At 32.9% G+C, this 15208-nt stretch overlaps 1 protein-coding gene across 1 annotated transcript in view; it reads left to right on the forward strand.

The window, feature by feature from the left end:
* LOC134716724 (aspartate and glycine-rich protein-like) overlaps positions 1–14951 on the forward strand; it is an 80301-nt gene extending 65350 nt beyond the window's left edge. The window contains exon 2 of the mRNA XM_063579728.1: positions 14337–14951. Within this exon, the coding sequence (XP_063435798.1) occupies positions 14337–14951 (615 nt within the window). The remainder of the gene's footprint in view (positions 1–14336) is intronic.
* Positions 14952–15208: the final 257 nt, after the last annotated feature.

Raw genomic sequence — 15208 nt, forward strand, 5'->3', positions numbered from 1 at the left:
CAGACTACTAGGGCTTTAGCCCCACAGTTCAAGAGTTAAGTATACCTTTATGTTAATGGACCCTTTTTCCAAAATTGTCGTATTAATGTGGAACTAATGTGCACTTTTTTTTACTTGCAGGTACAGAAAGAAGAAGATGCCGAGGAATTACAGACTACTAGGGCTTTAGCCCCACAGTTCAAGAGTTAAGTATACCTTTATGTTAATGGACCCTTTTTCCAAAATTGTCGTATTAATGTGGAACTAATGTGCACTTTTTTTTACTTGCAGGTACATAAAGAAAAAGATGCGGAGGGATTCCAGACTACTAGGGCTTTAGCCCCACAGTTCAAGAGTTAAGTATACCTTTATGTTAATGGACCCTTTTTCCAAAATTGTCGTATTAATGTGGAACTAATGTGCACTTTTTTTTACTTGCAGGTACAGAAAGAAGAAGATGCCGAGGAATTACAGACTACTAGGGCTTTAGCCCCACAGTTCAAGAGTTAAGTATACCTTTATGTTAATGGACCCTTTTCCAAAATTGTCGTATTAATGTGGAATTAATGTGCACTTTTTTTTACTTGCAGGTACATTAAGAAAAAGATGCGGAGGGATTCCAGACTACTAGGGCTTTAGCCCCACAGTTCAAGAGTTAAGTATACCTTTATGTTAATGGACCCTTTTTCCAAAATTGTCGTATTAATGTGGAATTAATGTGCACTTTTTTTTACTTGCAGGTACATAAAGAAAAAGATGCGGAGGGATTCCAGACTACTAGGGCTTTAGCCCCACAGTTCAAGAGTTTAGTATACCTTTATGTTAATGGACCCTTTTTCCAAAATTGTCGTATTAATGTGGAACTAATGTGTACTTTTTTTTACTTGCAGGTACATTAAGAAAAAGATGGGGAGGGATTCCAGACTACTAGGGCTTTAGCCCCACAGTTCAAGAGTTAAGTATACCTTTATGTTAATGGACCCTTTTTTCCAAAATTGTCGTATTTATGTGGAACTAATGTGCACTTTTTTTTACTTGCAGGTACATTAAGAAAAAGATGCTGAGGGATTCCAGACTGCTAGGGCTTTAGCCCCACAGTTCAAGAGTTAAGTATACCTTTATGTTAATGGACCCTTTTTCCAAAATTGTCGTATTAATGTGGAATTAATGTGCACTTTTTTTTACTTGCAGGTACAGAAAGAAGAAGATGCCGAGGAATTACAGACTACTAGGGCTTTAGCCCCACAGTTCAAGAGTTAAGTATACCTTTATGTTAATGGACCCTTTTTCCAAAATTGTCGTATTAATGTGGAATTAATGTGCACTTTTTTTTACTTGCAGGTACAGAAAGAAGAAGATGCCGAGGAATTACAGACTACTAGGGCTTTAGCCCCACAGTTCAAGAGTTAAGTATACCTTTATGTTAATGGACCCTTTTTCCAAAATTGTCGTATTAATGTGGAATTAATGTGCACTTTTTTTTACTTGCAGGTACAGAAAGAAGAAGATGCCGAGGAATTACAGACTACTAGGGCTTTAGCCCACAGTTCAAGAGTTAAGTATACCTTTATGTTAATGGACCCTTTTTCCAAAATTGTCGTATTAATGTGAAACTAATGTGCACTTTTTTTTACTTGCAGGTACATTAAGAAAAAGATGCGGAGGGATTCCAGACTACTAGGGCTTTAGCCCCACAGTTCAAGAGTTAAGTATACCTTTATGTTAATGGACCCTTTTTCCAAAATTGTCGTATTAATGTGGAACTAATACGCACCTTTTTTACTTGCAGGTACATGAAGAAAAAGATGCGGAGGGATTCCAGACTACTAAGGCTTTAGCCCCACAGTTCAAGAGTTAAGTATACCTTTAAGAAAAACATATTTTTTTACTTTTAATTATATCATTAAATAAGGGACGACATCAAAAGATCATTGAAGGATTATAAACTGAATTCAAATAGTTTGGGGTGGGGGTTGAACTGCTGCAAAATTTGGTTATCTGACATTGATTTTTACATGTATCCATATGGGTCAATCAATTTTTCCCAAAGAGAGGGGTAAGCTGGTCAGTGAAAAAACTATGTCAATTAAGTTTTGTATCCTTCATTAAACTTTTGATGTCGTCTCTGAGGGGCAGCTGAGGGTGAAACAAACATTTTTTTGTTCTCAGGATCAAAAAACAATTTTTTGGGAACTGGAATCAAAACTTTTTTTCCAAAAATATCCATTGCCTTTTTGACCTTAATTCTATGCCTCACTGAGTGTGTACATCTATGAATTCTGTCAGATTGTGGTATTAAAAAAAAAAAAGTATTGAAGATATACCCACAGTGATCACAACATTCCATGTTTGAAGATCAGAACTTCAAGAGATTTAAAATAGACAAACTTTCAAAAAGCTGAAAAATGGTAACGTTGTACTATTAGTCCAGTCAATCTAGCATAAATTTGACCCTAACTTAAAAGTAATTGCAACAGATGATTTTAAAGTTTTAATATTTAGCATTATACCCCAAATATACACATAAAAAAGTCCCATATAATCTTACTTGAGGAAGACTAAAAAAAATCACCATTTAAAATTCCTATTGAGATTTGCATTGAAAAGGGAGATAACTGTTGCAAAAATGGAAGAAATATCAATAAAAATTGATAAAAAATATAAACTTTACTGCCTCTATCAGAATGTATAGATTCTTGATTTTTAGCGGTCTTTAGAGTATAACAAACAACTTTAAAGGTGTTTCCACATCTGTTATCAAGCTATAATCTAGATTTCGTAATTCATTAGTTGACCATTTATTTAATTTTTCAACATGTCAAGGTAAAGAAATTGAAATTTAATAACAAATTAGACACCTTGACAAGTAAGATGCTGAAAAAGTACAATACACAGATATAAATCTTCACATTATTTTTTTCAAAATGGTCACAAAGCTTTAAATTTGCAATTTTTCAATGAAAAATGCACAAAAAAAATAAAACTACCCATAATACTTCAGTTTTGTACATTTCATGAGCAGGAGATTATATAACTTAGTCAAGTACTTATAACCCTACCAAAGTATCAAACTTTACATAAATTTCAAGAAAATCATCCAAAAACTGACCAAAATAGACCCATTTTTGTGGAGTTATATCTCCCCTTCCAATGTTAATTTCCATAGAAAATAAAAAATGCTGATTTTGAGTTTTCCTCAAGTTAGATTTTATGGGACTTTTTTCTGTGTATATTAAGGGCATGATACTATAGATTTGAACTAAAACATTTTCTGTTGCAATTAGTTTGAGGTTAAATCTTAGTTTGACTTGACTATATATGAGGGCCGGGGGGATAGAACCTTTATCTGGACTCCGGGAACGGTTGTTTTTTAGCTTGGGATTTCAGGATTGACGCTTTCGGGATCCGGGAATTCTTTATTCGAATTTCAGGACCTCAGGATCATGTTGTTTTTAAGCCCGGTATTTTGGGATTTCATATTTTTAAGCTCGGGTATCAGATTTCAGACCAATAAAAATTACTTACTTACTTACATAGACCAAGGTGAGCAACACAGGCTCTTAAGACAACTATTTGATTTTCAGGGGGTATGAATTTTTTTGGGAAAACATTTTTTTTCTTTCAATTTTAGCAATCCATAAAGTTGCAGCTAAAGCTGAAACAAACAATTACTTTTTCTCAGGGTCAAAAACAATTAATTTTTTTCCTCAAAAACTGGATTTTTTTTATATATTTTCCAAAAAATCAATAGCCCCAATCCCCCTCCCTCCGAAAAAGCAAAATGGTAACTACCTTAGAGCTTAGTGCCTCAACTTTTATTTCGCAAAAAATAATCAGGTTCAGGGCTAATATCTATAATAATTAATGAATTTAAATTTTCAGAATTACACACTTGTAGTTCCCGAGATGTAAGTGGAAGTGAAGTTATACAATGAAATGAATGAATTGATTGGATATACATGTAGATGAGACCCTATAGCTACACTACATGTAATTGGTATGTATTTGTTACAGTATTTGTAGTGGTATGACAAAAATTCTGAATCATGTGCAAATTTAAATAGTTCACGCAAACTGACAAAATAAAAATAACTTTCAATCAACAGATCAAGGGAAAAGTGAATCTGCTATATACATGTATGGAATAGGCATGTAGTTACATTTATTTACCTCTGTAATTTTCAGTCCATTTAAATTTATGAGATTAAAGTTTTATATTCTGGATATCCTAAGATTTCAATTCTTATTTCATATTAATATTATTCCAATGTGCTAATTTATGATTCTAGTTTGAGGAGAATTATCAAAATAGCTGGACTAAAATTAAACAATTACTGATATCATGAACTAGGTAATTTTTGCCTTGTCTGAAACTGATTCTATGGTATACAATACTGTCTGGGCAGGTTTCATTGGTCAATATAAAGTGTCATATTTTGATCTGTTTATTGTATACTACACAAGCTTTTTAAAAACAATAAAGAAATCAGCTGATTTTGGTGTAAGCTAAGATTGTAAGGACTAAGACATGTAAGAAGGGGGCTTGAAAATGATAAGTTGTGTTTTTATAGGCACTAAGTAAGTATACTTATATACAGGTTACAATGTACATGAAGATAGTTTGTTTTCGTAAGTAATTTATTATAAATCATATGAATACACGGTAAGATTCAGCATATTGAAGAACCCCATATATTCAATTTTTGTCGAAATGAAACAAAAAGTTTAATTTTTGACCCTTTGGAACTTAATGTAGACCAATTTGAAAACGGGACAATACTGTGCAATTGAATATTTCTGGCTATTGGCAATACTATGCAATTGAAAATTTCTTGCTATTGCACAATATTGTGCAATTAGATATTTCTTGCTATTGTGCAATACTGTGCAATTAAAAATTTCTTGCTATTGCACAATACTGTGCAATTGGAGATTTCTTGCTATTGTGTACTACTGCACAATTGAACATTTCTTTCTATTGACCAATACTGTGCAATTGAAGATTTCTTGCTATTGCAGAATACTATGCAATTGAAAATTTCTTGCTATTGCACAATATTGTGCAATTAGATATTTCTTGCTATTGTGCAATACTGTGCAATTAAAAATTTCTTGCTATTGCACAATACTGTGCAATTGGAGATTTCTTGCTATTGTGTACTACTGCACAATTGAACATTTCTTTCTATTGACCAATACTGTGCAATTGAAGATTTCTTGCTATTGCAGAATACTGTGCAATTGAAAATTTCTTGCTATTGCACAATACTTAGTATAATAATTTTTGACCCCGATTTGGACCAACTTGAAAACTGGTTATAAATTATAAAACATGTAACGTGGTACAATTTCTAATGAGACAACTATCCACAAAGAGTCCAAATGACTGAATACTGCCAACTATAAATGATCACATGTACAGCTTTCAACAATGAGCAAAACTGATACAGCATAGTGAGCTATAAAATGTCCTGAAACAGGGTTAGCAATTCAAAAACCTGGATTTAATGAGTATTGCAATGCCCAGCCCAGAGAGAAATACTAGTAAAAACCCCAGGTCTGGGTTTTACTAATAAATCACCATAAAGTCACCAATTGATCATGTCAGAGCTCAAGCTTAAAATACAATACAGATTTCTCCTAATTATAAGTTTGGCGTCTGGCGTATATATAAAATTTAGTCCTGGTATCTATGATGAGCTTATTTGGTAAATCATTGGAGATTAAATTGATGTAATCTTTTTTGCTTGAACCTTGACTACAGAAACAAACATTGCCCAACATTACATGTGGATTTTATTATATTACAGGAACTGTAGGAAGTTTTCCAAGAGTCTGATTGCTAAGTATGCATTACAGGATTTTATCATTGGAGCAACATCTTAGGAGGATAAACTTGTGCAAATGTATGAAGGAATCCTTGAGTACAAATAGCAATTATATGCAGAAGACCCTACCATTATAAGCAGACATGAAGTCATAGAAGTGGTGTATTCAAGCAATGTAAACCACCTGGAATAAACTATTGTGTATATTTTTTCAACCACAAGTACTTTCAGAATATAATACATTTCGAATTTAATTGATAAGAGACTATAAACAATTACAATATGAATCAAGAATAGCCATCAACTGAACACTAAATTCTTTGAATATTTTTTTTAATTAAGATGAAATTTTGGACAATCACTGAAAAGGTTTCTGGCTTTAAATTGGTACATGAATGTGTGGCGAGGTAGTTCTTTTCTCCAAAACCTTCTTAAAAAAGAATTGGCATCTTTTGCAAGTAGGTATTTTTCATAATGTGATTGGTTTGTGTTAATATTGATGACCACACAATATGACTTGTACAAACATAGTAAAAATCAATTCAAACAAAATATTCATCATTGCAAACATCTTCTATAGTCAGTCCATAAACATTTACAATTAAGGATTGAGACTTGAACTCAATCCAAAAAGTTCTAGGAGTGAACAGAGGTGCCCTGGATATTATTCATAACCTCACTGTGATGCATTTTCTTGCCTTCTTTATTTTAGGACAAAAAAATTTAGATAGTAAGAAAGAGAAATAGAATGGAATTATGAACACATTTTCATAGAATATTTTTCATGCTTGTACATATCAGAACTTGTACTAGATTATGAGTAAGCTCAAATCCTGTGAAATTTGTGTGATTGAGGGGAAATTCACTATTATTTCATTTTTTTTTAAAAAGAAGCTTGATTCATTTTAATTTCACATGGAATTTTTAATGCAAATTTCACGTGAAATCTCACTTCATGTGAATTTCACATCAGATACACATGAAATTCACGTGAATTTTCTCGTGCGTTTCATGTATGAAGCTTGTTTGAGGTGAAATTTAAGTGAACAAAATTTGCCTGTATAACTCTGTAAAACTAGCTAACGTTTAAAACACAATCTATAATTAAGGAAATATTAAGCTTCTCAGTGATCCAAATTTGTGTTTTCCAAATTGCTATGTATCCAATGAAATTTTTCAGACAAAGTGTGTGGTTCAAGTTTTTTGAAATTTTTATATTTTTGTCAAATGGTCGAAGTAAATATTTTGTCAATATTTTATGAAATTTTAAAAAGCCAAATTAGTTTTATAAAAAAAGATGTGATATGATTGGCTGCAATGAGACAACTACCCATAAAAAGACTAAAATGAAAACAAACATTAAAAACCATAGGTCACGGTACGGCCTTCAAAAATGAGCAAAGCCTCTACCCCATAGTCAGCTATAAAAGGCCCCGATAAGACAATGTAAAACAATTTAGTCAAGGTGTTAGGTACCACCTTAAATTTAAATGTTTAATGTTTGCTACTAAAGTTCATCTTTATATTTTCTTCTGTGACCTTAGAAGTAAATCAGATATTTATATAGACAGTTCAGAATATTTTTAGTCCTTTTCCACTCCTTTCTCTTTATTCAATCTTTGAATTTATTCCTAATGACCATGTACTGAATCATAAAGTGAAGTATTGTTTTTATGATGATAAGAGTGGTGTTTACTTGAATAAGGGAGATAATCTCCCATTCGTTTGAAATGTCAATTTTATCTGTAATATCATGTATGAAATTTTTCAAATTTTTAGCTTTATAGATTCTACGCTTGTCTGACACCCAATGAATGATAAATGTGATGTCATTAACACCTTGAAAATCAAAATTAGTATATACATGTATCAAGGTGGCTTTCTATTTCATTTGAAAAATTTGAATAAAACAAGTATTTTCTGAATACACCAATATCTGTCTATTTTTTTAAAAGAAAAAGTGCAACTCAAACGTTTAATATAATCTTATTTATATATTTTTTTTTAACATTACTGAATTACTATGAATAGTAAACTAATAAGGTATATTATTATTTTATTTCTGTTACATGCAAACCACATATATACATGTATTGCTTTTTCGTTCAATAAAATCATTCAAAGATAATTCTGAAAGACAAATAATCATATTTAAATCCTGCTATTTTTTTTCCAGTTTGCTGTAATTTCACAATTGTTTCAAATGCTATTTTTAATTTTCCATTTTCTATAAATTAACCAAAAAAAATAATTTGTAAGCCCAAACTAGGGGCATTATGTTTTTCTGTATTTCTGTTCATTCATCCATTCATTTATTTATATGTCCATCTGTCTGTCCACTTTCAGGTTAAGGTTTTTAATTAAAATTTTTGGACAGTAGTTTTTGATGATGTTGAGTCAAATCACTTATTATGATGTCAAATTAGCGTTTTGACCCCAATATTACGATCCACTGAACAAAGAAAATGATAGTGCAAGTTATCTATGGAAAATTCCCCCCCCCCCCCCTCCTTTATAGGCTATATGTATCTTTATTCTCATAAAGCCAATGCATTACATCGGTACAGAGATAACAAATACAACAATAAATATTTACAATATGTACAAAACAAGCGAGAGAGGCTAAAAAGGTTATATTTCTTTTTTGGCAAGGGCTGTATAGCCAGCCAAGCTTCGTTAAAAACTTCCATTTGTTGTTTCTTTTTTCCATTTTTACAAAAGCAAATTAAGGGATAATCCTCATTTAGGGGGTGGGGTCCCAAGCTGTTGTTTAGTTGCAAATATGTGAGGCCATTACCTTTCTCAATTGTATTGTTACATACTTTTCATGTCAGGGGGCTGTTGACAGCCAAGAAGGCTTTTCCTCACTTTTGAAGGCTATGTGGTTTCCTAAAATTGCTTACATCCATGTACTTAATTTGATCTTTGTTGAATATTTATTATTTATATAAATAAATCCCATGCCAATGTCACATGTACAACACTGAATAAAACAATACTGCTATTGCTTAATGTTTGGCTCAGATTGGCTGTTAAAAAACACAATTTACTATAGAACCCTACGGAGAAAAACAGAACTCCTTTTGTCAGAAAACACTGTTGTCCACACTTGTATTGAAAAAACAAACAAAACTCATACAGAAATGAACCTTATGTTTTCCTGTCCATGCTATTAAGAATCAAATATGTGGAACATAATTCATCATAATCAAATAAAGGAAAATAATGTTACCTCCATGACAGTCTTAAAATAAACTAATATATCGAATAAACAATACTGCTATTGCTTATTGTTTGGCTCAGGTTAGCTGTCAAGCAACATAGTTTGCTATAGAACCCTATGGAGAAAAACAGAACTCCCTTTGTCAGAAAACACTGTCAGACATCCAAACCTACTTTTCACACTGATCTGTGTCCACACAGGTATTGAAAAACAAAAAACATGCAGAAATGAACCTTATTTTTCCTCTGCATGCTATTCAAAATCAAAGATTTGGAACATAATTTATCATATGCAAATAAATGCAATTATTGTCTCCTCCATGGCAGCCTTTAAATAAACTAAATATTGAATATACAATACTGCTTATGGTTAATGTTTGGCTTAGCTGTAAAGAAACAGCTTAATATAGAACTCTTTGGGGAAAACAGAACTCCATTTGTCAAAAAACACGGTCAAACATACTTTCCACATTGATCTATGCCCACACTGGTATTGAAAAAACAAAAAACATACAGAAATGAAATTTTTATATAGATTGGACCATTGGTTCTCCAGTTTGAATGGATTTACATTAGTAATTTTTTGGATCCCTTTATAGTTTGCTTCTCGGTGTGAGCCTAGGCTCCTTGTTGAAGGCTGTACCTTGACTTTTAATGGTTTACTTTTAAAAATTGTGACTTGGAATGAGAGTTGTCTCATTGGCACTCTTACCACATCTTCCTATATCTTCTTAAGTTTTTCTCTCCATGCTATTCAAAATCAAAGATGTGGTACATAATTTAACGTTTACAAAGAGCATGCCACTCTCTTAACACGGGGCATTGGATATAACGTCCCAAGTCCGACCAGATGTGACTGCGAAACTTGATACATCTCACACAGCCAAACGGAAGCCCCACTAAGGCAAGCATTTTACTGCCGGTCGGGAGAAGACCTAGTGACCATATTTGGTTTCCCCAGTCACCACTGGGGTGATATTTATCAAATAATTACAATTAATTTCCCCTCCATGACACTCTTGAAAAAAAACTAAATATTGAATAAACAATACTGCTAATGATTAATGTTTGACTCGGGTAAGCTGTCATGGGAAAAACCCTATAGGAAAAACAGAACTTCTTTTGTCAGATTACACTGACGAACATCAAGACATACAATCCACCCTGATCTGTGTCCACACTTGTATTGAAAAAAAATGTTTTTTCAATACAAGTGTGGACACAGATTTAAACTCTTATATTTTTTCGAGGAAGAACTAAAGAAAAAAGACAAAATGATATTTTTGTAATAAAGAAATAGAAATTGTCAAAGACTAGTATCTAGGTGTATATTTTGCTGGAAATGGATTCATCATAATCATTTGGTAATCCAATAAATGCAATGAATGTCTCCAGGATCACCTTGGAAAAAACTAAAAATTGAATAAACAAACCTGCTTATAGTAAATGTTTGGCTCTGGTTAGCTGTCAAGCAACACAGTTAAATTAAGAACTATATCGGAAAAACAGAACTAATTTTCAGTGTCAGATTACACTGACAAACATCAAAATTACTATCCACACTAATCTGTGTCCACACTTGTATTGAAAAAACAAAAATCTTGCAGAAATAAACCTTATGTTTACCTCTGCATGCTATTCAAAATCAAAGATGTGGAACATAATTTATCATAATCAAATAAATGCAATTATTTCTCTAGGCCTCTATGACAATCTTAAAGTAAACTAATATATTGAATAAACAATACTGCTATTGCTTATTGTTTGCCTCAGGTTAGCTGTTAAGAAACACAGTTTGATATAGCACTTTTTCTGGCAAAAACAGAACTCATTTTGTCAGAAAACACGGTCAAACATACTATCCACATTGATCTGTGTCCACACTTGTATTGAAAAAAAATCATACAGAAATGAATATTTTTCATATAGATTAGACCGTTGGTTTTCGATTTTGATTGGGTTTTTGGGGCCTTTATAGTTTGCTGTTCGGTGTGAGCCTAGTCTCCTTGCTGAAGGTCGTACCTTGACCTTTGTTTACTTTTATAAATAGTGATATGGATGGAGAGTTGTCTCATTGGCAATCTTACCACATATTCCTATATCTACTTATGTTTTCCTCTCCATGCTATTCAAAATCAAAGATGAAGTACATAACTTATCATAATCAATTGATTGATCGATTGGTGGTTGCTTAATGTGTAGTGGCAAATATGTCATGCATGTTCAGGACTAGAACAAATGAACAATAAATATAATAGGTATGTATGGCTTGTCATAATAGAGGCCATTCGGAATCATGGTCGGGAAAATTTGGACTGCCAGGGGAAAATAAGGGTATATTTTGGACAGGGACAGAAATTTTGCCTTGCAATAGGCCGACTACGAACCCCTCAAAGAGTGTTTGCAAAACAGCCAAACGGACGCCCCACTTAAACAAGCGTTTCACTGCCGGTCGTGAGAAGACCAAGTGACCATATTTCATTTCGCTAGTCTACCTTGGGGTTATACTAATCAGATAATTGCAATTAATTTCTCCTGAAAAGAAGCTAAATATTGAATAAACAATACTGCTTATGGTTAATGTTTGGTTCAGGTAAGTTGTCAAGCAACACAGTTTTATATTGAACCCTTTGGGGGAAAACAGAGCTCCTTTTGTCATTAAAAATTGTCAAACATCCAAACATACTATCCACACTGATCTATGTCCACACTTGTATTGAACAAGAGTGCACACACTGAAATGTCTCGCCTTCTTTACTAATCCTTTATACTATCTTGATAGACCTAAATATAAAGCTTTATTACAACTGTCACATAAACTCAACATTAATCAAGAAAAGGAAACATTAATCAATCAACCATGAAAATGAGGTCAAGGTCAGATGAACCAAGCTAGGCAGACATGTACAGCTGACAATTCTTCAATAAAACAACTATTGTTGACGACTTATTGCTTATAAATAAAGAAAAACAGACCAAAACACACAAACACTTAAAACTTAGCAATGGACCGTGAAAATGAGGTCAAAGTCAAATAAAACCAGTGTAACCGACATAAAGATCATAAAAGATGTCCATACACCAAATATAGTTGACCTAATGCATAAAGTATTAGAAAAATAGACCAGAACTAAAAAACTTAACTTTGACCACTGAACCAAAAAAAAATGAGGTCAAGGTCAGATGACACCCGTCAGCTAGACATGTACACCTTACAATCATTCCATACACCAATTATAGAAGACTTATTGCATATAGTATAAGAAAAACAGACTAAAACACAAAAATTTAACTGTAACCACTGAACCATGAAAATGAGGTCAAGGTTAGATGACACCTGTCAGCTAGACATGTACACCTTAAAATCATTCCATACACCAATTTTAGTAAACCTATTGCATATAGTATAAGAAAAACAGACCAAAACACAAAAACTTAACTATAACCACTGAACCATGAAAATGAGGTCAAGGTCAGATGACACCTGCCAGTTGGACATGTACACCTTACAGTCCTTCCATACACCGAATATACTAGACCTATTGCTTATAGTATCTCAGATATGGACTTGACCACGAAAACTTAACCTTGTTTACTGATCCATGAAATGAGGTCGAGGTCAAGTGAAAACTGTCTGACAGCCATGAGGACCTTGCAAGGTACACACATACCAAATATAGTCATCCAATTACTTATAATAAGAGAGAATTTAACATTACAATTCTCTCTTAACTTTTTTTTCAAGTAGTCACTGAACCATGAAAATGAGGTCAAGGACATTGGACATGTGACTGACGGAAAGTTCGTAACATGAGGCATCTATATACAAAGTATGAAGCATCCAGGTCTTCTACCTTCTAAAATATAAAGCTTTTAAGAAGTGAGCTAACACCGCCGCCGGATCACTATCCCTATGTCGAGCTTTCTGCAACAAAAGTTGCAGGCTCGACAAAAAACGGACGAAAATTCTTATATTTTCTCGAGGTAGACTTTCAGAAAAATAATAATTTTGTAATAGAGAAATAGAAATTGTCAAAGACTACAAGTATCTTGTTGTATTTTTTGCTACAAGCGGGTCGTTTTAACAACATAAAGATATTTAAGAGACCAGGGAACAAATAGCAATGTATAGTTTATTTTTTTTCAAAATGTTCAATGTCGATTACATATATTTGTTAAAGCCATTTTACCAGCTAGTGTTACTTTCCAATTTAGTTGTCTGGTGTTTTAGAAAAAGTATACTTGCGGTTTAACAAGGTGATGTTAAATCTAATGCAGACCACACCAAATATCATTATTTATGGAGAACTCTGACAATTTTCGATCTACCAATAAAATGTAAATAAGATTTTGGTGTTGTTTTAGTAAATGATGAAATGGACAAAATCTCCTTAATTCTTTACAAATTACTGTTTGTCTATTATGAGAATGATGGTTTTGAAATTAAATGGTCAAGACATTTGTTAAAAGCAGTTATTATAATTGTGGTCTGTCAAATATATGGAGATCCCAATCTCATTTTTCCACAGATTGTAAAGAAAACTGAATCAGAAAACGCATCACACGATATAGCAGACTTCAATAAACCCTGAAACAAAATTCAGTCAGAAATCCTTGTTACAGTAATGAAGTTCATGAAAAAGATGAAACGAAAATATTTTTTGGAAGAACGGACGAACTGACGGACCGACTGACGGATGTACTGACGTACAGACAGAGGTAAAACAGTATCCCCCTTTTTCGAAGCGGTGGTATAATGACTGGGTAAACATTAAGACAAATGTTATTACAATACTAATATGATATAATTATCTTTATTTCACGGTTATTTCACCATATAAAGAAGCCTCAGTTACAAATGGAGCCAAAACAAAATAGAAAGAAAAATAAAGGGCTGCGCTTTAGCGCATGATACGCCCTTTGCTCTTTTAACTTGTCTTTTAATGAATTTATATGATCAACTAGAAATAGTGTGAGCCCTGTCACATACCCCCACCCCCACCCCACCCCCAAATAATAATTAAAAATGCACAAAAAAATTGGCACTGTAAATGCTACCTCAAATTTAACTAAGTTTGTTGCCTAAATTTTTCATCCATTCATTCTATCTTATTCACAACACACTTTCTGAGTACCAAGTACCTTTTATATTTATAAAATGGAAAGGGAGCTTATGTGAGTTATTGTCTGAAGTGTGGACGACGGACGGACAGACAGACGGACAACGGTATACCATAATACGTCCCGTCTGAAAGACGACGGGCGTATAAAAATGGCAAAAAAGACTACAATGACAATGAGGAGCAGCAAGAAGATAACAGGGAAAGTGAAGATGGTGAAAGTGCTTCTACTGAAAGTTATGATCTAAATGAGGAAGTAGGTGATGAAAGTAAGGATTTCATTGAGGATGGAGATAAAGATAACATTGATGATAGAGATAAGGATTTCATTGATGATGAGGATGAGGATTTCATTGATGATGAGGATGAGGATTTCATTGATGATGAGGATAAGGATTTCAATGATGATGAGGATAAGGATTTCAATGATGATGAGGATAAGGATTTCATTGATGATGAGGATAAGGATTTCAATGATGATGAGGATGAGGATTTCAATGATGATGAGGATAAGGATTTCATTGATGATGAGGATGAGGATTTCATTGATGATGAGGATAAGGATTTCAATGATGATGAGGATGAGGATTTCATTGATGATGAAGATAAAGATTACATTGATGATGGAGATGAGGATTTCATTGATGATGAGGATGAGGATTACATTGATGATGAGGATAAGGATTTCAATGATGATGAGGATAAGGATTTCATTGATGATGAGGAGGCCTCTTCTGAGAATGAAAATGAGGATTTTTCTGATGAGGACAGTGATTACAGTGAAGAAGACACTCATGATTAAACCTAGTTCAGCTTTTCAATATTTAGCATAAAAAGCAAATATCATTAACATTGGCATATAACATAGAAGTCTTCAATGCAATATAAGAAGAGTGATATATGATTATGGGTTTTAGTAATTCTATGACTGATTCCAAATTTTATAGTAGTTTGAAAGAAGGTAATTTTCTTGGGGTATATTGATTGAACCTTTTTATTGTTTAGGATATTCACAAGATGATCATATTGATAAATGTAAAGGAGACTTGATTTCCTTAT

The sequence above is a fragment of the Mytilus trossulus genome, chromosome 4, assembly GCF_036588685.1.
Source record: "Mytilus trossulus isolate FHL-02 chromosome 4, PNRI_Mtr1.1.1.hap1, whole genome shotgun sequence".
Classification (NCBI taxonomy): domain Eukaryota; kingdom Metazoa; phylum Mollusca; class Bivalvia; order Mytilida; family Mytilidae; genus Mytilus; species Mytilus trossulus.